At 47.1% G+C, this 27,989-nt stretch overlaps 1 protein-coding gene across 1 annotated transcript in view; it reads right to left on the bottom strand.

Moving 5' to 3' along the window:
• Window positions 1-27,989, bottom strand: part of LOC309856943 (cAMP-dependent protein kinase catalytic subunit PRKX) — an 81,639-nt gene that overhangs the window by 31,005 nt on the left and 22,645 nt on the right. The window contains exons 2-3 of the mRNA XM_082718748.1: window positions 22,042-22,210; window positions 7,105-7,368 (exon numbers count right to left, since the gene is read on the bottom strand). Of these exons, the coding sequence (XP_082574874.1) occupies window positions 7,105-7,368; window positions 22,042-22,210 (433 nt within the window). The remainder of the gene's footprint in view (window positions 1-7,104; window positions 7,369-22,041; window positions 22,211-27,989) is intronic.

The raw sequence follows: 27,989 nt of genomic DNA, 5'->3' as shown, positions 1-27,989 counted from the left end.
CATTTCAACTGCAGGGGTGCATACCAAGGTCAGCTGTGTGCAGTGCTGTAAGGACTTGCTTCTGTGATAAATGCCGTGGGTAGGGAGGGTTTCCAGGTAAGCAAAGAGGTACAAGAATAATTCATAAAAACTAAGTAAAAACCCATGGCCTTAAATACAACTGCTGAAGTCTGGACTCATTGTTTGCTTTTCTCTTGAAAATTTAAAAAAATAAAAAATGTGGTTTTTAATTCTGTCCCCCAGGAATTCTTAGAAGCAATGAAACCCCCACAGTGAGGAGCACCTCTTGTGGGCTCTTTAAATACTATTTCCCACCAACAGTGCCCAGAGTTCCTTAAAGAAGTGGTGTCTCCAGGACAGAGGAGATGCACATACAGCAACCCGGGGCTTCCTCTAGTCAATGAAAGTGAGTAAGTTGTCAAAGCCAATGGGATGCTGGCAAAAGGGTCCAGGGGCTCCTGTTGTTGCCTTTTTAATCAAAGCAAAATTTGCAGAACATAAAATGTGCCATTTTATTAACTTTCTGAAGTTTTTTTTTTTTTTTTTTTTTTTTTTTTTTTTTTACTAATCTCTACAACCAACGTGGGCTCGGACTCATGATTCCTGAGACCAAGAGCCGTGACTGATTGGAAGAGTACTCTTCTAAGTCAGCCAGGCACCCCCAAAATTTGCCATTTTAAAGCAAGCCATTTGGGGGCATTTGGTGCATTCAGAATGTTGCACAACCACAACCTGTCTAGATCAAAAACCTTTTCATTGACCCAAAAGGAGAGTCTGAGCCATTATGGGGTCACTCCCTATTAAGAGGAGGACAATTTAAACATGGAGAGGGAAAAAAAGATTACTTTGAATTAAAAACTCATGCGATTGTGTGTTTTCTGAGTGGTAACAGTATTTTTTAAAAAATGCAATCGCCCCATTTGAGGTCACTAAGGGCCAAGGTCATTACTCTGGAAACCCTTAAATAAGCTGAATGAATGCAGGACAGCCTCCCTGCTCTCATGAAGGGCAGTGTTGGAAAGTCACCCAATGAGTGATGAGGGGAAGGGGCTCTTTATAGACAACTTCCACCTGAGAAATGCAAAAGGACTAGCCAAGAGACAGCATCAGCATTTTGTCATTTCTTTCAGAATGGGGGCACAAGCAGTGCCACTGGTGGAACCTAAGATAAGACCACAGATCACCCGGTGATGCTGACAGAGTGGACAGTGGGAAGGGAGGGTGGGCAGGGAACAACCCTTGGACCCTTGGACATACAAAAGGACAAGCACCTACTATATGCTTCTTGCTATCAGGCAAAAGGAACAACAAGAAACCCATCACCGTCTGTTTCTCAAAAGCCAAAAAGAAAGGAAGGAACAGAAGGGAGGATCCAATGAGTTTGAATTTAATCTAGTTCAAAGATCTAACCACTAGCTCACAAGAAACACCGAGGACAGAGGAACAAGGCAAAGGACAACATGAAGAAGCAACCCACCCAATCTAGATCACGGGGCTTCCTATGGGGCTCAACTCCAGTTATTTCACAAATAAATGGCATTGGTCCAGTGGGGAAGCTGAAATGGTAGTTAATGGATTTAATGGAGCTTGGAGACAAACCGGCCAAATGCAACGTAGACACCTTGCTTAAATCTTTGTTTATGGGGAAGAAAAAGACACTTTTGAGATTTGGGGGAAATTTGAGTATTGACTGGATGTTAGATGATCTTAAGGAATTTTTTTCTTATATTCTGTAAGATGCAATCATGGCACTGATGTTATTATTACTTCTTTAAATCATTATCCATGAGAGCACGGTGGGCACTTGCTTTAAAATAATACAGAGGATGGAAATTTGGGAGAGATAAAGAGTCAGGTAAGGTGCCAGAGCTTTGATGTCTACTGAATCTGGGTGATGAGCACACAGGATTTCAGGTAAACTATCCTCTGCTTTTGTGGATGTTTGAGAACATTAAGTAACGTCGTCAAAGATGGGGTGCAATGTTGTTTATCCCTGGCGAGAGGCCAGGTATGAGAATCTAAAGGATAGTATTCAATGTCTCACTTAAATTAAAAAAAAAAAAAAAAAAAACAGAATAACTAAATTAAATGTATTGCTGCTTTTGTTTTAATCATTTTAGAAAATGAAAAATAACCCCACTGTGTCCCTTACTCTGTTATGCAGGCTAGGTGCACAATAGCACGTGTGTGTGCCAAATACTTCTGTACAAGAAAAGGAGCAGTCACTGTAATTAAACAAGAGTTCCACAAGATTATGTTGGATGAGGAAAAATCCATCCGTTATCCAGAACCTAGGGAAAACATGACATTTGGAGTTACCATGAGCAAATGAGTATGATTGGTAGAGGGAAGAATACCGAATCTTAAGGTGTTTAACCACATTGTGTGCCCTGCTGTTAAAAAAAAAAAAAAAAAATGTGCTTTTCTCAATTATGTCAATTATGTGTTCAAAAATATTACTGGAGATGAAGCTTTGTTTGGTTCCATATGTTTTCTGGGGACGTTTTCTTTCCATGTTTATGGAAATGTCATGTCAGTTGTTGGAATCCTGAACTGGACGGGAGGCCGGGCATACGTACCCACGGGCATCACGTCACCTGCACTGGCCCAGAACGGAGAGACCTCATCAAGCAAACCAAGAAAAATACACAAAAAGAAAGAGGGAATTGTTTTTGCAACTGACAAAACGGTGAAAAAATGAAGTTCTTTCTAAAAGTAATAGGTCAAAAAATAAAACGAAAAATTTTTAAAAAGCAAGATATCAACATGCTAATGGGGCCTCTTTTCCAAAGTTTAACATCTTTTTTTTTTTTTAAAGTTTCTACATATTTATTTGAGAGACACAGAGAGAGTACAAGCAAGGGCAGAGGCAGAAGGAGAAGCAGACTCCTCACTGAACAGGGAGCCCAATGCAGAACTTGTTTCCAGGACCCTGGGTTTATGACCTGAGCCGAAGGCAGACATTTCACCGACTGAGCCACCCAGATGTCCCAAAGTTCAACGTCTTAAGTTCATTAATTGTTTGATGCTTTGTACAAACTCACCATCATGCACTGCATCTTAAATCCACATACCAGATTCAGTGCAGAGGAACACGGATCCCCAAACTTATCCTCATGTGAATTTGTGAAATATTTTACATCTGGTGGGTTTGAATCAGACTTTCAAACTAAAAGGACTTAAAAAAAAAAAAAAAAAAAGATGTAGCATATTCCATGTGCTGCCAATAGGGGGCAGCCTCGACATTATAAACCCATTATTCTGTGTTAATAAGGTCTTCCTTCATAAGATCATGAAAAACCACTTCATTTTTATGTGCTTTATTCTTAGAAAGGGTAATGGATGACATCCTATAGGTCAAAACCAGACTGAATTTAACTGCCTCACAAAGCATCCCTAGGACGGCCACTTTTTTACAAACCATCAGAGACATGAGTCACTTTGTGTAAAACTGCTCACCCACACAATCAAGTTTCTCATTAATGCAGACGTTTCCATAATACGAGAAATGCAATTATCACCTTGGCCAAGCCCACGTCATCAAAAAAAAAAAAAAAAAAATTTTTTTTTCAGTTTTTATTTTTAAGTAATCCCCCCCATACCCAGTGTGGGGCTCGAACTCATGTTCCAGAGACCAAGCCCTAAGCTGAGATCAACAGTTGGATGCTTGGGGTACCTGGGTGGCCTAGTGGGTGAAGAGTCTGGCTTCAGCTCAGGTCATGATCTCAGGGTCCTGGGATGGAGACCCTATCAGGCTCCCAGCTCAGTGGTGAACCTGCTTCTCCCTCTCCCTCTGCCCTGGCTTGTGTTCCCTCTCACTGTGTCTCTCTGTCAAATAAATAAAATCCTTAAAAAAAAAAAAAAAAAGAGTTGGTTGCTTAACCCATGAGTCACCCAGGAATCCCTAAAACTTTTGTTTTTACTAAGTATCTCTACACACAATGTGGGGCTTGAAATCACAACCCCAAGATGAAAAGTCACACGCTCCGTGGACGGACCAAGCCTGGTGTCCCAAAGAGGTGGATTTTATAGATCATCCTGTCCAGCATGGGAGCCACCAGCCATATGTACTTTTGGAGCACTTACAATGTACTAAGGAATTAAAATTTTAACCTGCACTTAATTTAAAATTATATTTAAAACCCAATACTTGTTGCAGTTACGGAGAAAGCTTCCGGTATTTTCGGAGAGCCTGGGCATGTGAGTCTTGTTTTTCCGGCTGTAAATATTATGGACATGCAATAAAGATGAAGTATTTCTGATGAAATTATTGGACCCTAATAGGGATGCACCATACAGATAAAATGCACAAGGGATTTCAAGCACTTAGCAGCAGAAATTCATGTAAATCTTCTCAATTTTCATAGTAATTATATGCGGAAATACTTGTATCGTACCTATGCTGAATGAGGTAGGCTATGTTATTAAATGTGTCCTTTCTTTTCTCAAGATCTTATTTTGAGGTCAGCTGTATGCCTAATGTGGGACTCAAACTCCCAACCCCGTGATGAAGACGTGCACACTCTACCGACTGAGCCCCCCACGTGCCCTGACATATTTACTTTTTAAAACACGGCTTCGTGAGGAGTTTAAATCCTACATGAGGTGTGTGTTGTAATTGCACAGGATGGCACTGCTTTACGGTTAATTTTACGACCATAAATTACTCAGTGTGTTCAGGGGAACAGAACATGTGTCTTGAGCCTTTTCCGTGGAATATTTTAGGACGTGTAGGTGTAATGGTATCAGCAAAAGACAGCCCTGTCTCCCTCTGTCTCTGTCTGGGTGTGTGACTCTCTTCCCCACCTAATTGTACCAAGCGACCGATGAGCCAACCGTGGAATACAGGAAAGAAGACTCACATTTTAGTGGAAGGTAAAAAAATAATAATAATAAAACAACACAGCAAAATAATCCAAAAAACAAAAGAAACAAAAGCCTAGAAAACTAACATAGGACGTGATGAGAGGTCTCTACAGCATATGAGACAGTTTCGAAACCCATCTTTATCCTCTTCTTCCCGTAGGTCACGTCTTTGGACTAAAAAATGAAGAACTCCATTCAAAAAGCCAACTTTTCGACCCAAGACAAGTGCCCAGGGCTTCATGGGCATTCTGGGCTTCAATGCATGGGATTTACAATCTTAAATTTTCTGTGTATTCTCTACACAAAGGCCAAACTGTTCCTAATGTAGGGAGACGTTCCCTATAGACCATGACATTGGAAGACCCATAGACATCAACACTTAACAAGTTTGCATCAGCCTCACTGAAGGTGAAGGTTACGTATTTTCAATCACACACATTCCCTGGAAACATTCTCCCAGAGTCCAAGGGCAGTCTGGACTACTGGACAAAGGACATGAAGAAGACGTTTTATGCCCCAACGCCATTAAGATTTCATTTTATAGATCCACCAGGGCAAATGATGGTGAGAACATCTGTTCCCGTGAGCCCAGGGTTACCAATTGACATTAGAGAACCCAGCTGACATAGAAATCTGTGGGCACGGGGTATGGACCCTGCCTTCACTGACAGAGAAAAACAGTAAACGGATAATCTACTTGGTTGGCAAGAAGACATTTTCAGTGTTTTGTCACTCTAAGAAATAAAAACCAAGATGGGACATTATCTTAAAGTGACATATGCTGAATGAGGTAGGCTGTCTAATTAAAAGTCTACTTTCTTTTCTCAAGATTTTGAGGTCAGCTGTATGCCCAACGTGGGACTCAAACTCCCAACCCCGTGATGAAGACGTGCACACTCTACCAACTGAGTCCCCCAAGATGAGCCCACCAAGACAACCTCATGCATAATTTCTTCTTGTCAAAGATGGTGAAAGGGTCATGTCCACCTTGGACCCCTCCCAAAAGGCAATGAGGAACAACAGGAAGAAGTTTTTTTTTGTTTGTTTGTTTTGTTTTTTTGTTTTTTAAGATTTAATTTATTTGACAGAGAGAGAGAGATCACAAGTAGGCAGAGAAGCAGGCAGGGAGAGAGGAAGGGAAGCAGGCTCCCTGCTGAGCAGAGAGCCCGATGCAGGGCTTGATCCCAGGACCCTGAGATCATGACCTGAGCCGGAGGCAGCGGCTTAACCCACTGAGCCACCCAGACTCCCTAGGAAGAAATTTTTATAAAGCATAAAGCATGGGGCACCTGGGTGGCTTAGTTGGTTAAGCACCTGCCATTGGCTCAAGTCCCCATCCATGGGTCCTGGGATCAAGCCCTGATTTGGACTCTCTACTCAGCGAAGAATCTGTTTCCCTCTTTCAATCTTCCCCTTCCTCTCCTGCTCTCTGTCTTCCTCTCTGCCTTGCTCTCTGCCTCTAACAACTAATAAAAAAAAAAAAAAAACCCTTTAAAAATACATAAATAAATAAATAAGACATGAGGATTCAGAAGGGGCAAGCAGACAGCAGGACAAAATTTTTTGGAAGCTATCCCAGGAGCTTGATCCCAAAAAATGGAACAATCCAACCCAAGTGCTGGAAGGGGTCTTCTGCTGAGAGTGGAAATGGGTTAGGAGGAGAGGGGAGAGAGCTCCTTGATGCAGTGTAAGCAGGTATATAATTCTGGTAAACAGAGGAAGTCATCTGAGCGACAGCACCACACACCCGCCAACGGCGATGATCAAAAAGGCAAGACAAGACTGGTGACGGCGAGGACGTGGAGAAAAAGGGAACACTCAGGACGTTGGCGGGAATGCCAACTGGGGCAGCCAAAAATGCAGACCACGGCTTGGAGGGTCCTCAAGAGGCTGAAAAGGGAAGGACCCTACGACCAGCAACGGCACAAGTGGGTACTGACGTGAAGAAAATGCAAACAGTATCATAAAGACATCCGTGCTCACCACAGCGTTACCGACAGCAGCCAGGCCCTGGCAGAGACCCACGTGTCCACTGACACATGAGCGGAGAAAGGAAACGAGGTCTACACGGACCAAGGGCTATTATTTGTGCTTGGAAAAGGACATCCCACCATTTGCAACCATGTGGAAGGACCTCCAGGCCATTATGCTGAGGTAGATAAGTTGGGCGTCCAACACAAGCGAACGTCCCCATGGAACCCCAACACAAGTGGGAATGGAGGAAAAATGGCGGCTTACTTGTCGACCAGCTTCTTGGCGAAGCCGAAGTCGGTGAGCTTGATGTGCCCCTCGCGGTCCAGCAGGATGTTCTCGGGCTTCAGGTCCCTGTAGACGATCTCCCGGGAGTGCAGGTACTCGATGGCACAGACGATCTCCGCGGAGTAGAAGAGCCCCGTGCTGCTGGAGAAGCGGCCTCGGTTGCGCAGGTAGCTGAAGAGTTCGCCGCCGGGCACGAACTCCATGAGCATATAGAGGAAGCGGTCGTCGTGGTACGTCCAGAACCTGCGGGGGAACAGCAGCAGCATGGGAGTGAGCCCCACAGGCATTAATGATGTCCTCCACGCGGGCCAGGGTGTCCACGCTGAGCTCTGGACGCTAAAGTATGCAAGCAAGCCAATGTTAAAATCTGCTAGAGATAGAGGTTAAGAGACGGCAGCAAGAAAACCAAGAGGGCTCCTGGGGGACTCGGTTGGTGAAGGGTCTGCCTTGGGCTCAGGTCATGATCTCAGCGCCCTGGGATGGAGCCTGCTTCTCCCTTGGCCCCTCCCATGGGCTTGGGTTTGCACTCTCTCTGTAATAAAGAAAATCTTAAAAAAAAAAAAAAAATCTCAGCCCACAGGCTGAATGGTTTACCCCAAGATGATGCATAGAAGCCCTACTCTGTAGGACTTCAGAATGGGAACATACAAGGGGATAAGGTCTTTGAAGAGGGGACGGAGGTAAAATGAGGTCAGCAGGGTGGGCTCTGATGCCACAGGACTGGGGTCCTTATAAAAAGAGGAGACGGACAGACATGCACAGACAGATGACCCTGTGAAGACACAAGGCGAACACAGGGTCTACATGCCTCGAAGGAAAGTTTCAGGAGGAACCAGCCCTCGGCCGCACCTGGAACGCAGACTCCCAGCCTCCAAGACTACCGGAGATAAATGTGTGTTGTTCAAGCCCCTCAGTCTGTGGGATTTGTTCGGTAGCAAGAAAATTCATGCACATCTTAGGGAATCACCCCTGGTTCGGCAACCCAACCCTGTCATCGAGACTGGAAATATCCAGTATATGAACAGACCGCCACCCAAACACCGGCCTGGGTAATGTCCCGGAGAGTCAGGAGAGGCACTTTGCCCTTGCAAAGACACTCAGAGCTCTGTTACGGTCAGGAGAAGCAGTGGTGGGGAAGGGACGGGGGGCGTGACAGAGACACCAGGTCCTGTTGATGAGGGAGCAGGAGGCTGGCTGAGAACGGAGCAGGGGCTGGCGCCTTGCACCCCCTCTCCACCCATTCCCCTTGGTAATATGTGTGACATTTCACAGGCACCCCTGACTGCCCTAAAAGAAGAGCAAATAGTTAACTTGCAGAGATCACAGTCCTGCAAGGCAGGAGTCTCTCTTGGTTTACAAATGTCCTTGAGATTTACAACAAAGAAGTTGCCTTATCAATAGCCCAATTTCCAAAGATACATAACTCAGTTCCTCAAGCCCTAAGGTCACCCTCCCCTCCATAAAAAAACTGAAGGAGATGGAGGTAGAAGGAAAAGTAAATAAAGTTAAATTTCTTTTAAGACCTAAATCTCACTAACAAGGACGTTCGATAGCAGGAATGTGACATTCCACCAGGAGACTCCCAATTGTCTTTATGTTAGTGCCTCATTAGAGGGAAAGTGGCCTTGGCTTGATAGTAACCAGGCCTTCCATATCCTGACAGTCTTCTTTACCCCAATAGCCCTTCTGAACAACCCTTTGTCCTCACCTACCCAACTCCTGTGTATATAACCAGCCACTCCTCACAGGCCCTGGGCAGCCGCATCTCCGTCTGCCCACGGGTCCTGTCCCCGTGCTTTAATAAACCACCATTTTGCACCAAAGATGTCTTAAGAATTCTTTCTTTAGTCGTCAGCTCCGAACCTCACCCCACCGAACCTGACTTAGGTTCTGGGACTTCATCACTGTCTGCTTTCGAGAAGTCTTGGCCAAAGGAAACAGTAAAAAACACATTGCAGGAAGGCCAGCGGTGATGGAGGAGGAATGCTTTCTCATACAGGAGAGCTGGGGAGAAGAGAAACGAGGTCTGCTACTACGCTCTGCGTTATGGAGAGGACGTAGGGGTCCCCCAGTAAAAGCCGCCCCATGGGATGGGGGACGCACAAGACGCTAACCATGGCCATGCTAGCGTGTCTATACTGTAAGGCTCCTGCTGGTGTCTTCTGGGATCAGGACCCTAGGGTTCTTCCCTGCAGAGTTGACTCCCCATAAGCTTTCACCAAAAAATACAATTATGCCCAGAGAACCAGCCATCCCTGGAGGAGGATGGTCATGGTACCTGCTCTACCAGAGGGTCTCTCACCTGCCGGGATGGGCCACTCCAATGAAATAAAGTAAAATGGGGTGGGGGAGAGGGACAGCTTGCCACGACATGACTATTAACTGGAAGGGAAACCATAAAGGGGTAAGCCTATCCAGTGATCAGGAGGCATGTGAGGTAAGGGTAAGTAATAAAAACATGACGAACAAGAGGAAAAAAAATCCCCACCACAGAAATGAAAAACTCCGCTCTGCTCAAGGAAATCAGTTAAAAAAAAGGATGTTTGGTTTGCTAATCACGGTGTTTCCATGTATCAGCAAAACACCGGTCAGATGTGCAAGAGGCTTTCATGAAATGCATGTGGAACTCATTCGGGGTTGCTGTTTGGGAAGACACGTACCCACCAATGGGCTTTTTGCACAAACATCATTGTCTCTCCAACCTACTAACCAGCCGGAGGTCCCTGTTTTCGGTTACCGAAGGCTTTGCATCTGTGTCCTGCTTCCCCTTCTTGCTTCTGGCAGCTCCAAACGCTCAAGATTTGCGGTCTGGAGGCACGAACGGATACAGGAAGCAGGAACGCTGCTTTGGGGGTTTTGGTTGCTACTGCCACTTCCTGGACAAATCTTTTACAGTTACACAGCCTCTGTGACCAGCCACAGGCTTCCGACCATTTCAAGCCCGGAGGGGTGTTTCCTTTCTGCCCCAGGCTCAGCTTCTTAATTAGTAGGGCAGGAACGTTTCCTTCCCGCAACGCTTCCATATAAATGCCCAGTACTTCAAAAGCATACGGTGGCCATACTCTGCTCTCCTGGGGGAGCTTGGAATCCAACAAGGACTTCACCACTCTGGTGGGGAATTATGTTCTAGGGTCCAAATAGCATGGGAGTGGTGAACTTCTAGAATGAACCCTTCTGGAGGCTGGGGAACGTTCTAGATTTCTCCTGAACAGGAGAAGTGCCAAATTGAGCTAGAACTGCCCAGAAAAGGCCTGGTGTTCCAGAATTTGGGGGCAGCATGGAGCCCTGGAAATGATCCCCAATACTCAAAATTAAGTCCTAGCACTAGCATCTTCTGCAGTTTTGTCAAATTTCACTGGAAAGGTAGGAAAATATGCAGAATCCTGTCTACCACTCTAATACATTAGGTACATGCATGTGCTCACACACGCACACATGCACACTCACCAATTAGTATGCACCCATTTTCTGGATATATTCTACAGCCACTCCTACTGATCCACAGCCCAAATAATAATCTACTCTGATCCTTTCTCAACACTTGAGAACAATGCATCAGCCATGTTGGAATGCAACCTAATTTCACCCTTCCAAGGCATGGGAGATAACTCACCATGGGGGAGATGACAACTGGAGACCAGGAGATTCAGGCAGAAGGAGTGGGGCTGACGATCTCCGAGTCCATCAACTGGGCTCCAGGGGAGTTGCATCTCATCCACCGGTAGGTTTATATATACAAAAATTGGGACCTGGTGTCTATCATTCTGCTCCCAATTCCAAGATGCATTGTTGTTCTTTTCCCCACACCACCGAGCAATTCTATGACACTAGCTGGGTGTCCTACACTTTGACTCCATTCTGGCGCTGTCTACACCTGGAGACAGCAGGAGATCTCACAGGGGAAGGGTGCACCCTTCAATACTCCCCCAGCACACACAATTCTGATGCCAATCGCAGTCCAGGTCCTGTGTGTCTGGTAGAGCTGCTATAGGTTAGAGGTTCCAAACTCTCCTCCTTGGGTCCCAATAATCGGGCAGAGGGGCTCCTAGAGCTCAGAAAAACATGTTCCTCACTGGGTCATGGGTTTACTATACAGAGATAAAACTTGGGAAAAGCCAGATGGTGGAGACGCAGAGGACCAGGTGTTGGGAAGGTTGAGAACCGGCCATCTGGTCTTCTCCAAGTGATCCACTCCCCCCAAATCTCCCCAAGCTCCCCATCCTGGAAGCTCCCAAACACTGTACTTCTGTGGTTTCAAGGAAGCTTCAGGATTAAATGACCGCCCACTGGGGATTAACTCAGCGTCTAGCCCCTCCGCCCCTCTGCAAAAGGACCAAGAATTCTAACCCTCCAATTATAGGATTGGTTCCCAGGCAACCAGCCCCTGCCTCTAGGGTGTTTCCCAAAGTCACCTCTTCACATAACAAAAGCCACCTTTGTCACTCTTATCACCGAGGAAATTCCAAGGGTTTTAAGAGCTCAGTGGCAGGGACAAAGACCAAATGTCTACAATCAGATTATCACAGTGACAAAAATCACAGACTAAGGACTGAGTGGGGAGAACTAGCCCTATAGACATTTGTAGCCCATTTGTTGCACAAATCTCTCAATAAAATCCAACAAAGTGCCAACAACAACCCAAAAAAGAGCACTCTATCTTAAGTGGACAGCCAATCCTACCTACACACATCACAGCCCAGTGCCATCCATCACCAGAATCCTTGAGAAGTAACATCATTCAAATAAATGTACTCTGTGAAGACTCAAAAAACTGAGACTACGGAAAAAAAAAATTTGTGGGGGCCCAGGCTCCCCTCCCTGTCTTTCCTCAAGTCAAATAAATATTTTAAAGGGGGAAAAAAATTCCACGGGCATCTTTTCCTCAAATTTGCATGAATTAGACTTCTCTTTTATGGAGAGAATGGGTAACATTGGGCATTATGAGTAAGAATCAAAATATTTTAGGAGATGCTGACGTTACCATTCCAAAAACATTGACAAGCATTAGGTCATCACTTGGGGCTTGTGGGAAGGGAGGAGGAGTCCGGGTGGTACTACATGAATTCAAATCTGGTTTTAGTACTAAGGGCATCAGCCAAAGCAGTGGTTAATTCATTCCCATTGCTTGTAGGACTTGGCCCCTTGTATGGAGTCTGTAAACAACAAAACTCAAGGGCAAAAAGACATAAGCAGGTTTGTCACCAGTGGTATGAGAGAAAGAGGCATTTGTGGATCTAAAGTTTGGTATATATTAAGAGTCTTGCATGAGCACTGTGGATCAACAACTCCTGAAACACAACTCTATTCACCTCCACATTCAACTTGCTCTTTGTTTCATTTACTGGGTATTTTTTTTTATTTTTAAGATTTTATAGATCCAAAAGAGAGAGAGATATCACAAGCAGTAGGCAGCAGGTAGAAGGAGAAGCAGATGCCCCACTGAGCAGGGAACCCAACATGGGACTCAAACCCAGGACCCTGGGATCATAACCTAAGCCGAAGGCAGACGCTTCATGGACTGAGCCACCCAGGCACCCTTACTGGGTAAATTCTGACCAAGGACCTCACTGTGCGTCAGGCAACAATCTGGATACAGAGCAATGGAAAGGGCAGGTCTAGTGTTGACGGTCTTGAGCCGTGCAGGCTAACTGGGGAGCTGAGTGTAAATAGGAAACACAGGATGGCAGGAGGGAGTCAAGAGTGGGTGGAAGGAGGGACCCGCAGGCAGGATGAACCTCTGGCAAAAGAGACTACCCAATGGACATCCAGAAAGCCTGGAAACTGAGGCACAAGGACAACACTGGGACAACTTTGTGCCAAAGAGCTTGAATTCTATCGTATGCACACAGGGAACCTCCCTCTCCCATGGGATTTGACTGCAGAGAATTGCCCAGGTCAACAGTTACACCAAAAGGAAGCCTTAGCCTAGGATCTGGAGTGGACGCTCAGGAGAAAGAAAGGGATATGGGTGAGCTGTAGTAGTAGCTCATTCACACTACACTGTGTGTAGTAGCTTCTGTGAAGATGCTACTGAACTGGACAGATCTGGATGGATGTGGTGATGTGATTTACAACAGGAAAGGGCAGGATCCCAGGCTGGAGTGTCCATGGAGGCAAAGAAAAGAGGATCCAAAATGGTGCCCGGAGGGCTGGAAGGGCCATTTGGGGAAACCAAAAGGAAGTACTGATTGGGGATAGGAGGCCAGGAGCAAAGTCAACAATTCATGTTTGGACAGAGGGGCTCTCAATTGTCTGGGAGACATCTGAGCAGGACAGGCTGGGAATAAGGAGGACTCAAACATCCAGCTCAGGGGGAAGCTGGGATGGAAGAAACAGCATGGCTTGGCTGGAATCATTAAGTCCAAAATTCGGAGCAAAGGGGTCATGTGGGGATTTATGGAGCACATGCACACCCACATACACACTTGTCCCGATGGAAACGTCCCAAATGTGTCCTCCCCAAACCCCCCACAAGGGATCCCCACAAAGGTAAGACAGAAATAGAGGGAAGGGTGTGTATAATATACTGCGATAATGCCCAAACCCAGTGTGTGTGTTTGTGTGTGCACATGCACTTGAAGGACACAAAAGATCCATATTAGACTGCCCATGTGATGATCTGGTGATGAGGGAGGGTGGGAAGCAGATAGGAAAGCCCTGCGCACGGCAACCTGAAGAAAAGAAAACCCGAAAAGAGAAAATCTTAAATCTCTCTACCAAGAGGAAGGAGATAGAATTAGAAACTGAAAATGCATTCAAGCAGTTAAAGCAGGGACTGGAACAGACACGTGTACACAGCAGGTTCCTAGCAGCATTATTTATGAGCCAGAATGTGGAAGCCATCCAAGTGTTCCTGGATGGATGATGGGTGGATAGGAGGCCAGGAGCAAAGTCAGGGTAGGTGGGTGGAAGGAAGGAAGGATGGATGGATGTGTGGGTGGATGGATGGATGGATGTGTGGGTGGATGTATGGATGGATGTGTGGATGGATGGATGGATGGATGGATGGATGGATGGATGGATGGTTGGATGGATGGATAGATGGATGGTTGGATGGTTGGATGGATGGATGGATGGATGGATGGATGGATGGTTGGATGGTTGGATGGTTGGATGGATGGATGGATCGTTGGATGGATGGATGGATGGATGGATGGTTGGATGGATGGATGGATGGATGGATGTGTGGATGGGGGGGTGGATGGATGGATGGATGTGTGGATGGACGGATGGATGTGTGGATGGATGGATGGTTGGATGGGTGGATGGATGCATGGATGGATGGATGGATGGATAGATGTGTGGATGGGGGGGTGGATGGATGGATGGATGGGTGGATGTGTGGATGGACGGATGGATGTGTGGATGGATGGATGGATGTGTGGATGGATGGATGGATGGATGGATGGATGGATGGATGGATGGGTGGATGAGCTGGTGTATAGGTAGATGACTGAATGGATGTATGGAGGGGTGGGTGGGTGGATGGAGGGATGGGTGGATAAACAGCATGAGGTCCATGAACAGAATAGAATGTGACTCAGCCTTGAAAAGCACGTTTCCTGCACCAGCTATGACATGGATGGACCTTGAGACCATGGTGGCGAGTAATAGGAGCCAGACACAAAAGGACACATCCTACCTGATTCCGTGTATATGGGGTCCCTAGTGGAGTCCCATCCATAGAGACAGAAAGATGGTGGGGCCAGGGACTGGAGTACAGGGACGGGGAGTGACTGCTTCATGGAGGCAGAGCTTCAGTTTGGAAAAATGGAAAGTTCTGGAGATGACAGGGGGGATGCAATAGTGTGAATGTGCTCGATGCCACTGAGCTGTGCACTTAAAGATAGGTAAAGTGGCCAACTTCATGTTTAGGTGCATTTTACGGCAATGAGAAATTAAAATTTTTAAGTATATTCAAGAGTAGATGTGAACCTATGAAGAGCAAAAAAAAAAAAAAAAAATAGGCTGTAGTTTACAGTGACAAGGAACACACAGGACGTTCTGACTCTGGGCCGCCAGCCTGTCCCTGACCTCAGCTCAGAGCAGTGCCTTCCGCTGTTAACACTGACCACGGTGTTCTATGTGCAAAGTCTGTGGCAGGGCTCCTACCTGAAGGTGTTAACCGACCCAAAAGCCAAGCCTCGTTCCTTTAAAGAGTCTATCGTAATGGCTTGTGATGCTGCAGAGGACTTCTGCCCTTATATAAGATGAGGAGACACCTCCCGTGGATGTCACACTATCTGTTCTTGCTCACCTCTCTGTGCAACCTGAGGCTCTGGAAAGTTTCTTCTACTTTCTGACCTGTCACCATGGCAACCAGATCTGCCCCAAGGTACCCTTGGCTTGCTCCATCCCCCATTCCAGGGTGTCCTCTGGCTCCTGACCTCAAGGGTCCCCTGCCTACAACCAGTGGTTCTGATGGCCCCTAGCTGGTGGCTGTGCACCACTCTCTCCAGAGATAGCTACCTCTTGCCCCTCTGTAAACAGGCTCCACGACACCCCCCACCCACGCTGCTGAGAGTATGCCATCCCCAGTATATTACTGGGCCATGTGGGGACAGCGTGTCCTCCTCCTCATGCTTCTGGAAACCCCCGCCCCCGGCAAGTGCACAGGAGCCCAGCAAATGCACCTGGGCACACATGTTCCCACCTGTACCCCCACAGCATGAAGACTGCCCTGTTTCCCATCCGCTTTTCCCCACTGCTCACTGGCACAGATGCTGCCCTTCCAGCCACTCCCAGAACCTCCAAAACTCAAAGACACATTGTCAGCATTTTTAAGCTTCAAATGGACAGAAGTGCATAGAAAGTCAGAACAGGGTCTTCTTTCCCCTGTGACTACATGGGCAACAAAGGAACAGCTTTGCCAACTACCTGACTCCGGACTAAGGGACACGGAGAGCAGACCCAAGCTGGTGGACACGGAGAGATCGTTGCTTTAGGCAACATCAGCCCTAGCCTGGCTCTGCTCATATGCAAGGCGGTGTACCAGGTTAGGGAACGTGATGGGGTCCACAGGCTGGTCACCATGGACGCAGTGATGGAACTCCTGGCTCGGCGGCTGGGTCCAGGAAGGGATAGTGGGACCCCATGCATGCCCACTTACTGTTTGCATCTCTGTCTTCAGCACTGGCTTTTTCAGCTGGCACAGCTCTGTCCCCCCAAGGGATTGCTGGAAGTGCTCAGAGCTATGTGGATGGCCAAAACTGGGAAAGGACAGAAGTCCTGGCATCTAAGGGTGGAGACCAGGGATGCTACTCAGCGTCCTACAATGCCTGGGATGCCCCACGTCACAGAGACATCCACCCCCAAATGTCAGGTGCACCCAGGCTGAGAAATCTGGAAGCAGCAACTTCCATCAGGTAAAGTCTGAGCGCTGGAACCCATGGTAAGAAGAGGTAAAGGTGGCCGGAACCATGCAGGCGTGCGAATCATTCTTCCCATCCCGATGGAGATCACATCAGCACGACAAGCAGGCTACCAGAATAGCCCTGGTGAAGCATAATCACCATCCACGACTGTCATTACCTGCACCAGAAGCCTGACTGATTCCGCCCCACGGCAGGCAGCACAGCTCACCCGGAGCACACCAAGAGGTCCTACGCCAAATGTCGCTGCTCGGCGGCCAGCGATACTGGTCCCACATCTTTGCGGCTCAGAAAGAGGGGCCACCGCCCCCATCCACCAAGACCCAAGGTAAAGTCACTGGGCTCTGCTTTGAAAGCCTATCAACTGGTCACACCGTGGGCAGGGCGGTGGGGGACACCTTAGCAAAAGACGCAAGGCGCCCGTTTCCTGAAGAGCCGTCACCACATGGGAACAGCTGCTTGCAAGCAAGGCCATCTCCATCTCCAGAGTTTGCAAGCACACATGCAAACACTGAAAGGGAACAAGCTGCTGGTCAAGAAACACTCTCCTACGTCCTTCAGAATGATGGGAACAACCAGTCACAAGCATCCAGGAGACACGTGGTTATTTTCTCATCTTGGAAAAACAAAAACGAACCTGGCATGGTTAGGAGAAAGGAGAAATAAGAGAGGACTGAGATGGGGGGAGGGACTGGAAGCAGACACACAGCGGGACACGGGAGGAGGTCAGACAGAGGTGAAGGGGGTTGCAAGTTAGTTCCTCGGACAGATGGACCTGTCCTTGACCTCCTGCAGCCCCTCTGAGTCCATGCGGACCAACCAACCCACGGTGCAGAGGGTTCGATAAAGACTGTGGCATCAACACAGTTGACCACGAGATGTCCAAGACAAGGCAGTGAGAAGAATAAGCCCTTGTCACCCAGAGGTACAGGAAAGGGGGCATGAAGGACACCAACCAGGGAGGGAAGATGGAGGAGCTGCCCTCCCGGAGGACAGAAAAGGGTAAAACTCCCCAGTCCTGCGAAAGTGTAAGCAAAGGCTTGGGAATCCACACGGACTTCCATGGGAACAACGGTCCCTGGAGGCCAGAGATGGGAGGCTCGTGCAACAGGGTTTTTCGCCACAGTGTTGCTCAAGATCTGGACACTGCGGTTGTAGGTAATGTGTCCTACTTCCTTATCCAGTCTGGGTGAGCAGCCCCCGACCCGTCCGCTACAGTGGGCACTTCAAGTGCCTGATGAGGGAACGGCTCTGCTCTTCTACTCAAGCTTTCCTGCTTTTGCCCTTTGTGATGGCTACTTTAGTGGATCATTTCCAAGAGGCCCTGGTGCCCAGACATGTGATCTAACAGGAATCTTGATGTTGCTGTGTAGACAATTTTTTTTTTTTTTGTGGTGTGATTAACATGTACTGTCAGCAGATATTAAAAGAAATACATGACTCTCCATAAGATGGGTCGGCCTCATCTAATCAGCTGACAGCTTTACGAGGAAAAAAGTGTCAGTGCCTGGGCAGCTCAGTCGGTTGAGTGTCTGCCTTCGGCTCAGGTCATGATCCCAGGGTGCTAGTATCCAGCCCCGAGTCAGACTCCCTGCTCAGTGGGGAGTCTGCTTCTTCAACTCCCTCTTCCTCCCTCCCCAACTTGTGCTCTGTTGCTCCCTGTGTCAATAAATAAAATATTTTTAAAAAGAACAACAACAACAAAATATGAGGTTTCCCACTGAAGAGGGTATTTTGCTTCTGGATCTGACGGCTATATAAAAATTGTGCCTGAGTCAGCAGCTTCCAAGGTGGCTCTGCCGAGTTCAGATTCAAGACAGAAACATCAGCTCTTACCTTTGTTTCAAATCACTTGGCCAATCCCATGGATTTCAGACGTGGCAGCCCCTACAATCACGGGAGTCTGCTCCCGAAACTCCATCTCTTTGCTCTCCTTGTCTGGAGTGTGGTGGGTACTGTACCCAGGGTGTTCCCTCCCCATCCCTGCACTCAGCATCCTTGAGTTGGCACACCTGCCATGTGCTGACACTTTTCTGTGCAGACAGTGAGATCCGAACTCTGTGGCTTTGGGTTCTACCAGGAGACAGGCAAGCAGGACACATGCTCACAGGAGAGACGGAGGAGGAGGGTCTGGGGAAGGTTCCTCTCTACATGTACATGGCATGCTACTGGCCTGAGTTGGAGGAGTGCGGATAGGCTGTTTACGCTCCTACATGACACAGAGCAGCCCACCACAGAGAATGATCTGGTTCCCTGATGTCAATGGTGCCAAGGCAGAAAACCCTATTCTGGAGTCAAACAACTTTAGGACACCAGCAATTTCTATGCCCCCAAAAGGGCAAAGAGCAGACCCCAAGCCTCTGTCCCACAGAAATCTGGATTTTGCACCCCAGAAAGTAAGTTACTCAGCTCTTCTAAAATTATCGCCATGGGCTGAGCTGGCCTTTGGAACGACTTTATCCCCAAACAGAACTTATTCTCAAGTGTGCATTTAATGAATCCCCAGACATCTTCTCAAAAATACTAGAGGAGCGGTTCTCATACTGAGCTCGGACAATGCCGCCGGCGGACTTGCCAAGTCACTCAACCCCAACTTCAAAGCCCAAATAACCAGCTTGATACCCAGAATCAGCAGCATTCCACGTGGCCTCAAGAAATGCAAACAAAACCTGCTCCATGTTTTCAGACAGTTTGGGATGCAGGATGTCGGGTGGAGTGACCTCCATTCACAAGACAACCTGTGCAGCTGGGGGACTAAATACATTCTTCATGGATGGTCTTTCCCCACTAGTACGTGTCCCTCACCACATGGACCTGGACACTCTGTGGCTCCCACCCATAAACGTGGATCCCATCCATAGCATGATCTCCGTGCTATGTTCAGAGAACTTCCAGAGTCTGATTTCACTAGCTCAACTCATACCCAGTGTGTAGACACACCTGGTGTCACAGAAAAAAGCAAGCGCTAGAAGAATATCGTAATATGATCCACGTGCTCTGAGAGGTCTACTCTTGGCACGTCACTAAGTAGGTGTTATAGCTGAATTATATCTCCTCTCTCCAAATTCACATGTTGAAGTCCTAACTCCAGGACCTCAGAATGGGGCCATATTTGGATATGGGGTCTTTAAAGAGGGGATTAAGGTATAATGAGGTCAGTAGGGTACACCAAGATCCCATAGGACTCTCCCATTGCCTCTTCCCCTCCTTGTGCTGTCTCTCTCTCAAATAAAAAAAATAAATAAATAAAATCTTAAAATCTTCTTAAAGAAAAGAAGAAAAAGAAGAGGGGAAGACAAAACACGCACAGAGGGATGACCATGTAGGGACACAATGAGAACACAGGGTCTACACACCCAGGAGAGAGGCATCAGGGGGAATCAGCCTCAGTCCTGCCTGGATCTCATACTCCCAGCCTCCAGGACTATGGGAAATAAATGTGTGTTGTTTAGGCACCCTACTCCATGGTATTGAGTTACGGTAGCCCAAGTGGACTGATACTTTCATTTTCCATAATTTTCACGTAACGGTCACCTGGAAATGTTTATCACTTCACATCACTTTACATCTTCAAAGGATCTGTTGTTGATAATAATTTCTCCAGAATCTGAGCATTTCAGGACTGAGCAGACACGACAACGTGCCTCATTTTGTGCAGTATCTCAGTACTGTTGGGGAGAAACCAAAAATGGATCAGGATTGGTAGACAAATTTTTAAATGACGTCCTACCACATTCTGCCAATGAGGATAACCCTTCTGAGAAGACTAGTGAATTGTTCCTCAAATTCCATGTTCATTTAATGATGAGGAGACATTCCTATTCCTCAACCACACCCTTCACTGAACTTGACATATAAGAAGACGACATTTGACTGTGACCTGCACTCCAGTTTTGCAATCACAAAGCCCATCCAGAGTCCATCATGTGTCAACATAAGGTCGTTGTGTCTTCTCAACCATGAAGTGGTTGGCTTGAGACTCCCTGTCTTGGGAAGGAAGACCTAGACACGTGACCGCAATCTGGCAATATCATAACGGAGCCCAGGTCTCCAGAAGATATTTATTTAAAACCCTAGCGAGCTAATGATCCTCCCTAGAATCACTACTTCAGTTCCTCCAAGAGACATAACTAGACGCTTTCCTTAATTCCAGAAGAAGATCTAACGCACTCGTTTTTATAATGGCTGTTCCACCGTGGACCGGATGGGAGAATTCACACGTGGTGAGTGAGCAACGCTGAGTCCCCGAATCGCTGGCTATTTCTGTTTCCAGGACTTGAAACCCTGAGATGCACCTGACCCCTCTTTATCAGCACAAGATCAGCCACAGCTCCATAAAAGGAAAGTAAAACAAAACAAAACAAAAATTCAGCCTATTCGTTTCTCCTCCTCATTAAACATGCAACAGAGTAGGGACTCTGGGCAACACGCTGCTTTGGTCTTGGAGGGTGGGTGGGAAGCTTGGGCAGCTGTGCATTTACAGACGTCCTTCTCAGAGTCTGCGTACACGGGAGATGTTCCAGAGCTGTGACCAAGAGCTGTCTCTGTGTGAGGACAGGTGTATCAGAGAAGAAAGACAGGAGTTGGTCCAATGGGAGGGATGCTTGGTGGGGAGACACACAGAAAGGAGGCACTGCAGGGGAGGGGTGGCCTGCCTGAGACAGGGAATGACCACAAGGATGGCACCTGCCTCCTTCTGCAGGTGGCACTTCCCCCCCACTGCAGGTGGCTTTCCGAGATGGGACCACGGGTGGCAGGGTGGAGGGAAAGAGATAGCAAGCAGAAGGTAAACCGAGAGGTCAGTCCATGATGAGCCCTAAGTGGCTCGGGTCAGATTCCGGGGTCACTATTCCCCGTGGATCTGTAGGCACCAATGAAGGTCACCAGACAGACATCTGGGGAGGATCACCATGGCTGGAAGATGAAGAATGCCTTGGAAGGAAGGAAGAAAGGATGCTAGGGCAAAACCAGGTGAGAGGCCAGTATTGGACATCAGGGCAGAGACAGGGGGCCCCAGCTCAAGCAGGGGCTGTGGGTTGGGAATGAGAAGGAACAAGAAGAAGATGGTGGAGGGGAGACATGGACCCCGGTTGGAAGGCACCCACAATGTGGATGGGGAAAAAGAGAGCCCTATCTGGGCCTCCCATCTCTGGCACCTGGGTGCAGAATCGTCTTATCCTGTATTAGGAAACAGGGTGGGAGAACAGGGATTTATTTGTTCAGTGCGGGGAACCCTCAACTGGGCACATCTGTGGTGTGTCCAAATGGAGATACAGTCGTCCTCGAGAAACCCAAGGAGTGACCTGATGAATGAGGCTGACCTGGTGATGGTGACCCAGAAGGAGATGAGGGGAATGGAGTGTCTGGTGGGACCACCCACACTCCTACTGCTCACCCAGGATGGGAGCAAGGCCCAGGCAGAGGCTCTGGTCCCAGCCGGCCAGAGGGCCAGCTGTGACCTCACTTCACACACCCACCCCCAACCCGGCATCTCAGAGAGGGAGAGGACCCAGAGAAGGCAGTGGAGGGGGTGGGGGAGACTCACAGCTTGACCAGGAAGGGGTGGCTGACTTCCTTCAGCACCGACTTCTCGTTGTGTACATGTTGCTCCTGCTTTAGGCGGATGACGTCAGGGATGCTCATGACCTTCAGAGCAAAGAAATGCTTGGCTGTCTTGTCCTTGACCAGCTGCACCCGTCCAAATGTCCCGGTGCCTGGAAGGGGAGACAGCACACCAGGCTGCATCAGGACCTTAAGAGAATCCATCAGCTTCTGCAGCTCCCAACCGTGGTATATGGCGGGTAAGAGTATTTCCAAGAAGCTCCATTCAGGAACTTTCAGGTGAGGGCATGTACGACACACACGTCAACAAAGACATATCAAAGGCAGGTTGACAAAGATCTGCCTTGGAAATGTTCTTGAATTAGAGGGAAAGCTGGCCATCCCCTCTACATATGGGCCACTGTGGAGACTACGCGCATAAGCACACACTCATACAGGACAGGTGGGATGCAGAAGTGTGGTAAAGATGTGTTGTGGCATTTCTCTTTGGGATTTCTTGATTAAGGCAAAGGTATTGGGCACGTGACGCTCATGAAGAAGGCTTTTGAACACGTTAATTAATGCCTGCTCAAAGTGTTTGGTCTTTATTTTAGAATTTGCTAAGGACTGGAAAATGGGATAGATACCTACATGATACAAGAAAAGATGGCTTCTTGGGTAGGATATAAAGAGAGAGAGGGCTGAGATTGGGGTGAAATTTTAAAATACAACTATGCAAGGAAATCCGACACTCGTTTGTACCCCGGTGGGACATTTCCAACCCAAATGCACCTTCTTTCTCCACCGTCAAGCTGTCCTGTTCCTCTGTGCCTCAGTGTGGGGCATGGTGTCCACCCATCAAACCGGTGGGCAACCACTTAATGCAAACATGAGATCAAAGATCCAAAGGAATTCTTTCTGTGACTAGAGCAAAGGTAAAGTAGAGGGGCAGAAAAATGTAAATCGGTACGTGTGAACGTTGGGTTCCATGGTGCCCAGTGAGCTTATCCATGTTGGCTGGGTTTTCCATCACCGTGTGTCTAAGCAATGAGGCACGGGAAGGGGTCTTTCTGGGGAAGAAAGTCTGGGGAACGGTGAACAAGAAGGCTCTCTGGTTGGAAAAATGGCAATTAACCTAAGAGGGAGAAAGGAAGAAAGATCTGTGGGGAAGACAAAGGACTCTCTCCTCCCTCCTAACACAACCACACAGCGGCGGACATCCTTTCTTCTTGCACAGGGTTAGGACCTATGTACGGTAACATGAGCAAGAGCACGGAGTCACACTCAAGCAAAAACATTTTGTTTTAGCGTTTTCTATAAATGAGCATTGCCAGGCTGTGAAATATATCTCCTTGCCTCCTTGGCGGCGGGGAGGGGCGGGGCCCACGATGAGTAACCTTGGCTTTTAGGCAGAGTTTCCGATCATGAATATTTTACCCTAGGAGGAGCAGAGAGGGAGCGGTGAAAACCCAGGAAAGCAAGTGTTGTGTAAGGAGCAGCGAATGATGAGGCGTGTGCTCATTGGAAGGTCACTGGGAAGTGAACACGGAATTGAAACAGGGTAAGGCAGTCGCATGGGGTGAGATGCTGTGGAATGGGGTCCCAAATGGGAGGTGGGGTGGGGCGGGCTATGGGGGGGGGGGGGGGGAAGGCTGTAAAGAGGATGAACCGGCAGAGCTTAAAGGTCTTTAGGAAGACACTGAGGTTTCTGTTGGGCTAGGTGCATATAGCTGGGGACACCAGCATCTGCTGAAAGATTTGCCCTTTGTTTGATCTGTGAACTGGGGCAAACACATGAATTCCTGGGCTTCTATGGTCCCTCTCTCCAACAGGACAGAGCATGGTGCAACCTGTAAGTCCTGCCATGTTGTCTCATTTTTATGGTAGAAAGAAGACCATGTGGCTTCCCCCTCCTTTCTCTCTCCGGTACCATTCCTCCTGATCACCTTTCTCACCACCCCCGGGAAAGGAGCCCCTTCATCACTGGGTTTGCATTTACTGGATCATATTTTGCATTTTCAGCCCTAGTCTCTGACCTGCATCTGGATGTTTGCTGTGCCTACGTAAAAGACAACACCAACTATGACTCAGATTTTTCCACAGCAACGTGGAAACAACGAAGCTGGAGGCAACATCTTTCAAACTCTGTCTGAGCAGGGTCAGCTGAAAGCACACAGAACTCCAAACGGGTTACTAATGCACCCAGGCAGCTGGAGCCTGAGCTACCCTGGGGGAGGCAGGAGTCCCTGGACGCCACAGTCAGGTGACCGGACCACACAGGATAGGAGTCTCGTTCAAGGTGGATGAAACTAGCACTCTACAATTTTCAGCTCGGCCAGCTTAAATGCACAGAACACAAGACAACATTAATGGTGTTGGTTGTAAGGCATAAAGGTGGTGGAAAGAAAATGGGCAGAGATTTCTCCACTTGGTGTTGGGAGCCTCACCAGTATATACCCCCAGGTCTCAATAACTTCCTTCAATAACTTCCTTCAGAAAGTAGAAAAGTCCATTTTTTTAGCTTTGTTGCAGGTCAGGATGGCCACAGGATCTGCCTCTGCCCAGTAAGATACACAATGGAATAGCAGTCAGCCATTAGAAAGAAAGAAAGAAAGAAAGAAAGAAAGAAAGAAAGAAAGAAAGATTCCTACCATTTGCAATAACATGGATGGACCTTGAGGGCACTATGCTGAGTGAAATAAGTCAAAGGCAAAGAGAGAATGATCTCACTTATATGTGGATTCTAAAAAAGAAAAAAGAAAAACTCATAGAAAAGAGTTCAGATTTGGAGTTATTGGAGGTGGGGTATGGGAGTAGAGACATTGGATAAAGATGGTCAAAAGGTGCAAAGTTCCAACTGTAAGATAACTAAGTCCCGGGACATTACCATACAACCTGATGACTACAGTTAACACTGCTATAGGATATATGTCAAAGCTGCTAAGAGAGTAACCTAGAAGTCCTCACAATAAGAAAAATAACTTTCTTTAGCTACATGAGGAGATGGATGTTAACTACTTTGAGGTAATCATTTCAAAATACCTATTTGTCTACTCATTATGCTGTACACCTTACACTCACACAGTGCTGTCGATAACATCTCAATAAAACTGGAAAGAAAAAGTCTTTACGCCCAACAGGCTTTAAATAAAATAACACATGCAAAGCCCACCACCCGGCATCTCAGTGGAGGTAATAAATGAATCTTCCATCAGCATAAAATGAAGTCAGCTTTGTAAATGTTCTGTGTGATGGCGGTTATGTAACTCTATGCATTTGTCAACAAGTCATCAATGGAGACACTTAAAATGCATGAATTTTGTTGTGTGTATATTATATCAAGAACATTAATCGTCCCCCCCACCAAAAAAATTTAGGGTGATATAGGTTTTTTTAAGTAAGCTCCATTAAACATAACTGGCATTTATTTCTACTCCTTATTCTTTGGGGTAGGAGATGCCGACATCTATCAACCATTGACTGAATGACAGAACATACCCTATGGGAAAAGGATCCTACACCAGACTATGGGGACTGGAGATAAATCTCCTGCTACAGGGCAAAAGAGAGAAGGGCTGATATTCCCACTTCCACATTATCATAATTCCAAAGTCTGACATGTGCAAAACACTTCCGAAGAAGTTTCCGCAAACATGCAGCTGAAGATATGTCATCTGAAAAGAGATGTTATGGTGTTGCTCACCTTCTGAGGCAGATTCTCTACACCACGTCTGTAATATTGGGGAACGGAAGTACACCTGGGATATCAACTCACCATACAGTACCCATGGCTCTGGGAGGACCAACTAGGACCAACAAGAACTAGAAATGCCCAGGGTGTGAGAAGTGCTCTTACTTAGAGAATCACGGGAAAAACATTACTGTAAGTTTAGCCACGATAAAAATGCTCCAGTCAACACACCAACTTCCAAAATATCAGAGACCACCATTTTGTGTGTGTGTGGGGGGGTCCATGTTGGGATTGGACTGTAACTTGGGGCAGTAGGCTCATGTTTTCCATACCCGTGTGATTAATCCCTGGGCACATGTTAGTTGGATAAATGTGCGGATGACTGAATTCATGGATACGCCAACGGAGGAAACCATTTAATGGAAGGAGCAGCAGAATATCTCTTGCCTAAACCAATGGAGGTCCTTTTGCAAATGTGGGCAAAGTCAGAGGAACCCACATAGATAGAGAAGCAGGCGAGAGGAGGAAGTTAGATCCCAGGGTGGCATCTCGGTCCTATGTTCCTGTACGGCATAAACACCTTTCGCCCTAAATACCTCAGATTTCACAAAGAATGCACCATAGAGCATTTAAAGCATCTCCATATATTTGTAAAAAGAAAAAAAAAAATCTCCACTGTAATCCAAGTGAGGTCCAGACAGGTGTTAATGGGATCAAGAGAAGCCAGTTCCTAGTTTCATGGACACTCTTTGATTATGGAAGATATTACCTCTGGGAGTGAGGGCACACGGGGACTCTCCCATCTTGTGGTTTACAACATCTTGTGATTCTTAAATTATGAATAGTCATATATTTTACTTAAACAGTTTTAGAAAAAGTCATCTCGATCATTATACCCTAGATGGGAACCTAGGTTGTCATCTTCGAAAAGCCCTATTACATGGCACCAGGGTGGCTCAGTCCATTAAGCACCCAACTTTTGGTTTCAGCTCAAGTCTTGATCTCAGGGTGGTGAGGTCTCACCCCACATCAGGCTCTGGGCTTAGCATGCAGTCTGCTTAGGATTCTTTCTCTGTCTCCCTCTGCCCTTCTCCTCACTCATGCACACTATCGAAAAATAAATAAATTGAATCTTAAAAAAAAAAAAAAAAAGGAAAGAAAGTAACCCTATCACCTAAGGCCACAGATGCAGGATCTGACTACAGATATTTTGCAAAAGGAATCCATAAAGTCTCTTGCTCCAAGAACATCTGTTCAGTCTGATTAGCTGGAAGTCCGGTGACTGGAGCAGGTCACCTGCCGCCTTCTCTCTTATCTGAGTGGACCTTCCTTTGCTACCATAAAAACAAAGAAACAAACAAAAAAAAATTAGGAGGGACAACATCCCGAGCCAGCTGCTAAGAATCTTTCCCTCCTGGATAGTTCCTTTTAGGTTACTTTTTTTTTTTTTTTTTCCACCACACATTTAGTCTACTGCTAAATTTAGTTCAATGATTTCACTGTTTTTTGACAGCCGTGAAAAGAGGCATTTCCTGTAGTTTCCTATAAAAGACTCTTCGTGATGTTCTTCCCGCTGTCCCTGTAAGTTTTTAAGCAAGTGCCACTAATTGATGAGTCCATCCTAGCCCGTGGCCCTGAGCCTGACTGCTGGTAACTGCAGAAATGAAGAAATGAGAATGAAATGAAATTCTGTTCCCCCTGACACTCCCAGAGACAGAAACATGCCTCTCGCTGGCCTCCCTTCAAGCAGAGTTCCCCCACAGATGGGCGCCCCATGAGTTCTTCCACTATAAACATAAAACTAACTACAAGCGGGACATGCTCTCAGTTCCCAAGGAGCTCATAATCAAACAGACACACAAGAACCACAACACAGCACAGGTCCAAAAGAGCATTCAAACTGAGCACAGGAGTTTAAATACCTAACCCACGACCTCGCTGTTTACACGCTGTGGAAAAGAACAAGAGAAGAATAAGGAAAAGGTAGCAATTGATCCCAACTAAAGAGCCCCTGGCAGCCAGCCCGGACAGGTCAGAGTGAACCACCACCAGCTGCAATCACATAAAAGTATTCACATGTACACAAATAATTACAAAGGCATTTCTATTTAAACAAAGACAAAGAGATGCCTGGGTGGTTGAGTCGGTTAAGCGTCTGACTCCTGATTTCAGCTCAGGTCGTGATCTCAGGGTCATGAGTTCAAGCCCTACACTGGGCTCCATGCTGGGTGTGGTGCCTGCTTAAAAAAAAAAAAAAAAAG

Source organism: Mustela nivalis, assembly GCF_964662115.1.
Source record: "Mustela nivalis genome assembly, chromosome: Y".
Lineage (NCBI taxonomy): Eukaryota > Metazoa > Chordata > Mammalia > Carnivora > Mustelidae > Mustela > Mustela nivalis.
This window is presented reverse-complemented; position numbering and strand designations above follow the sequence as displayed.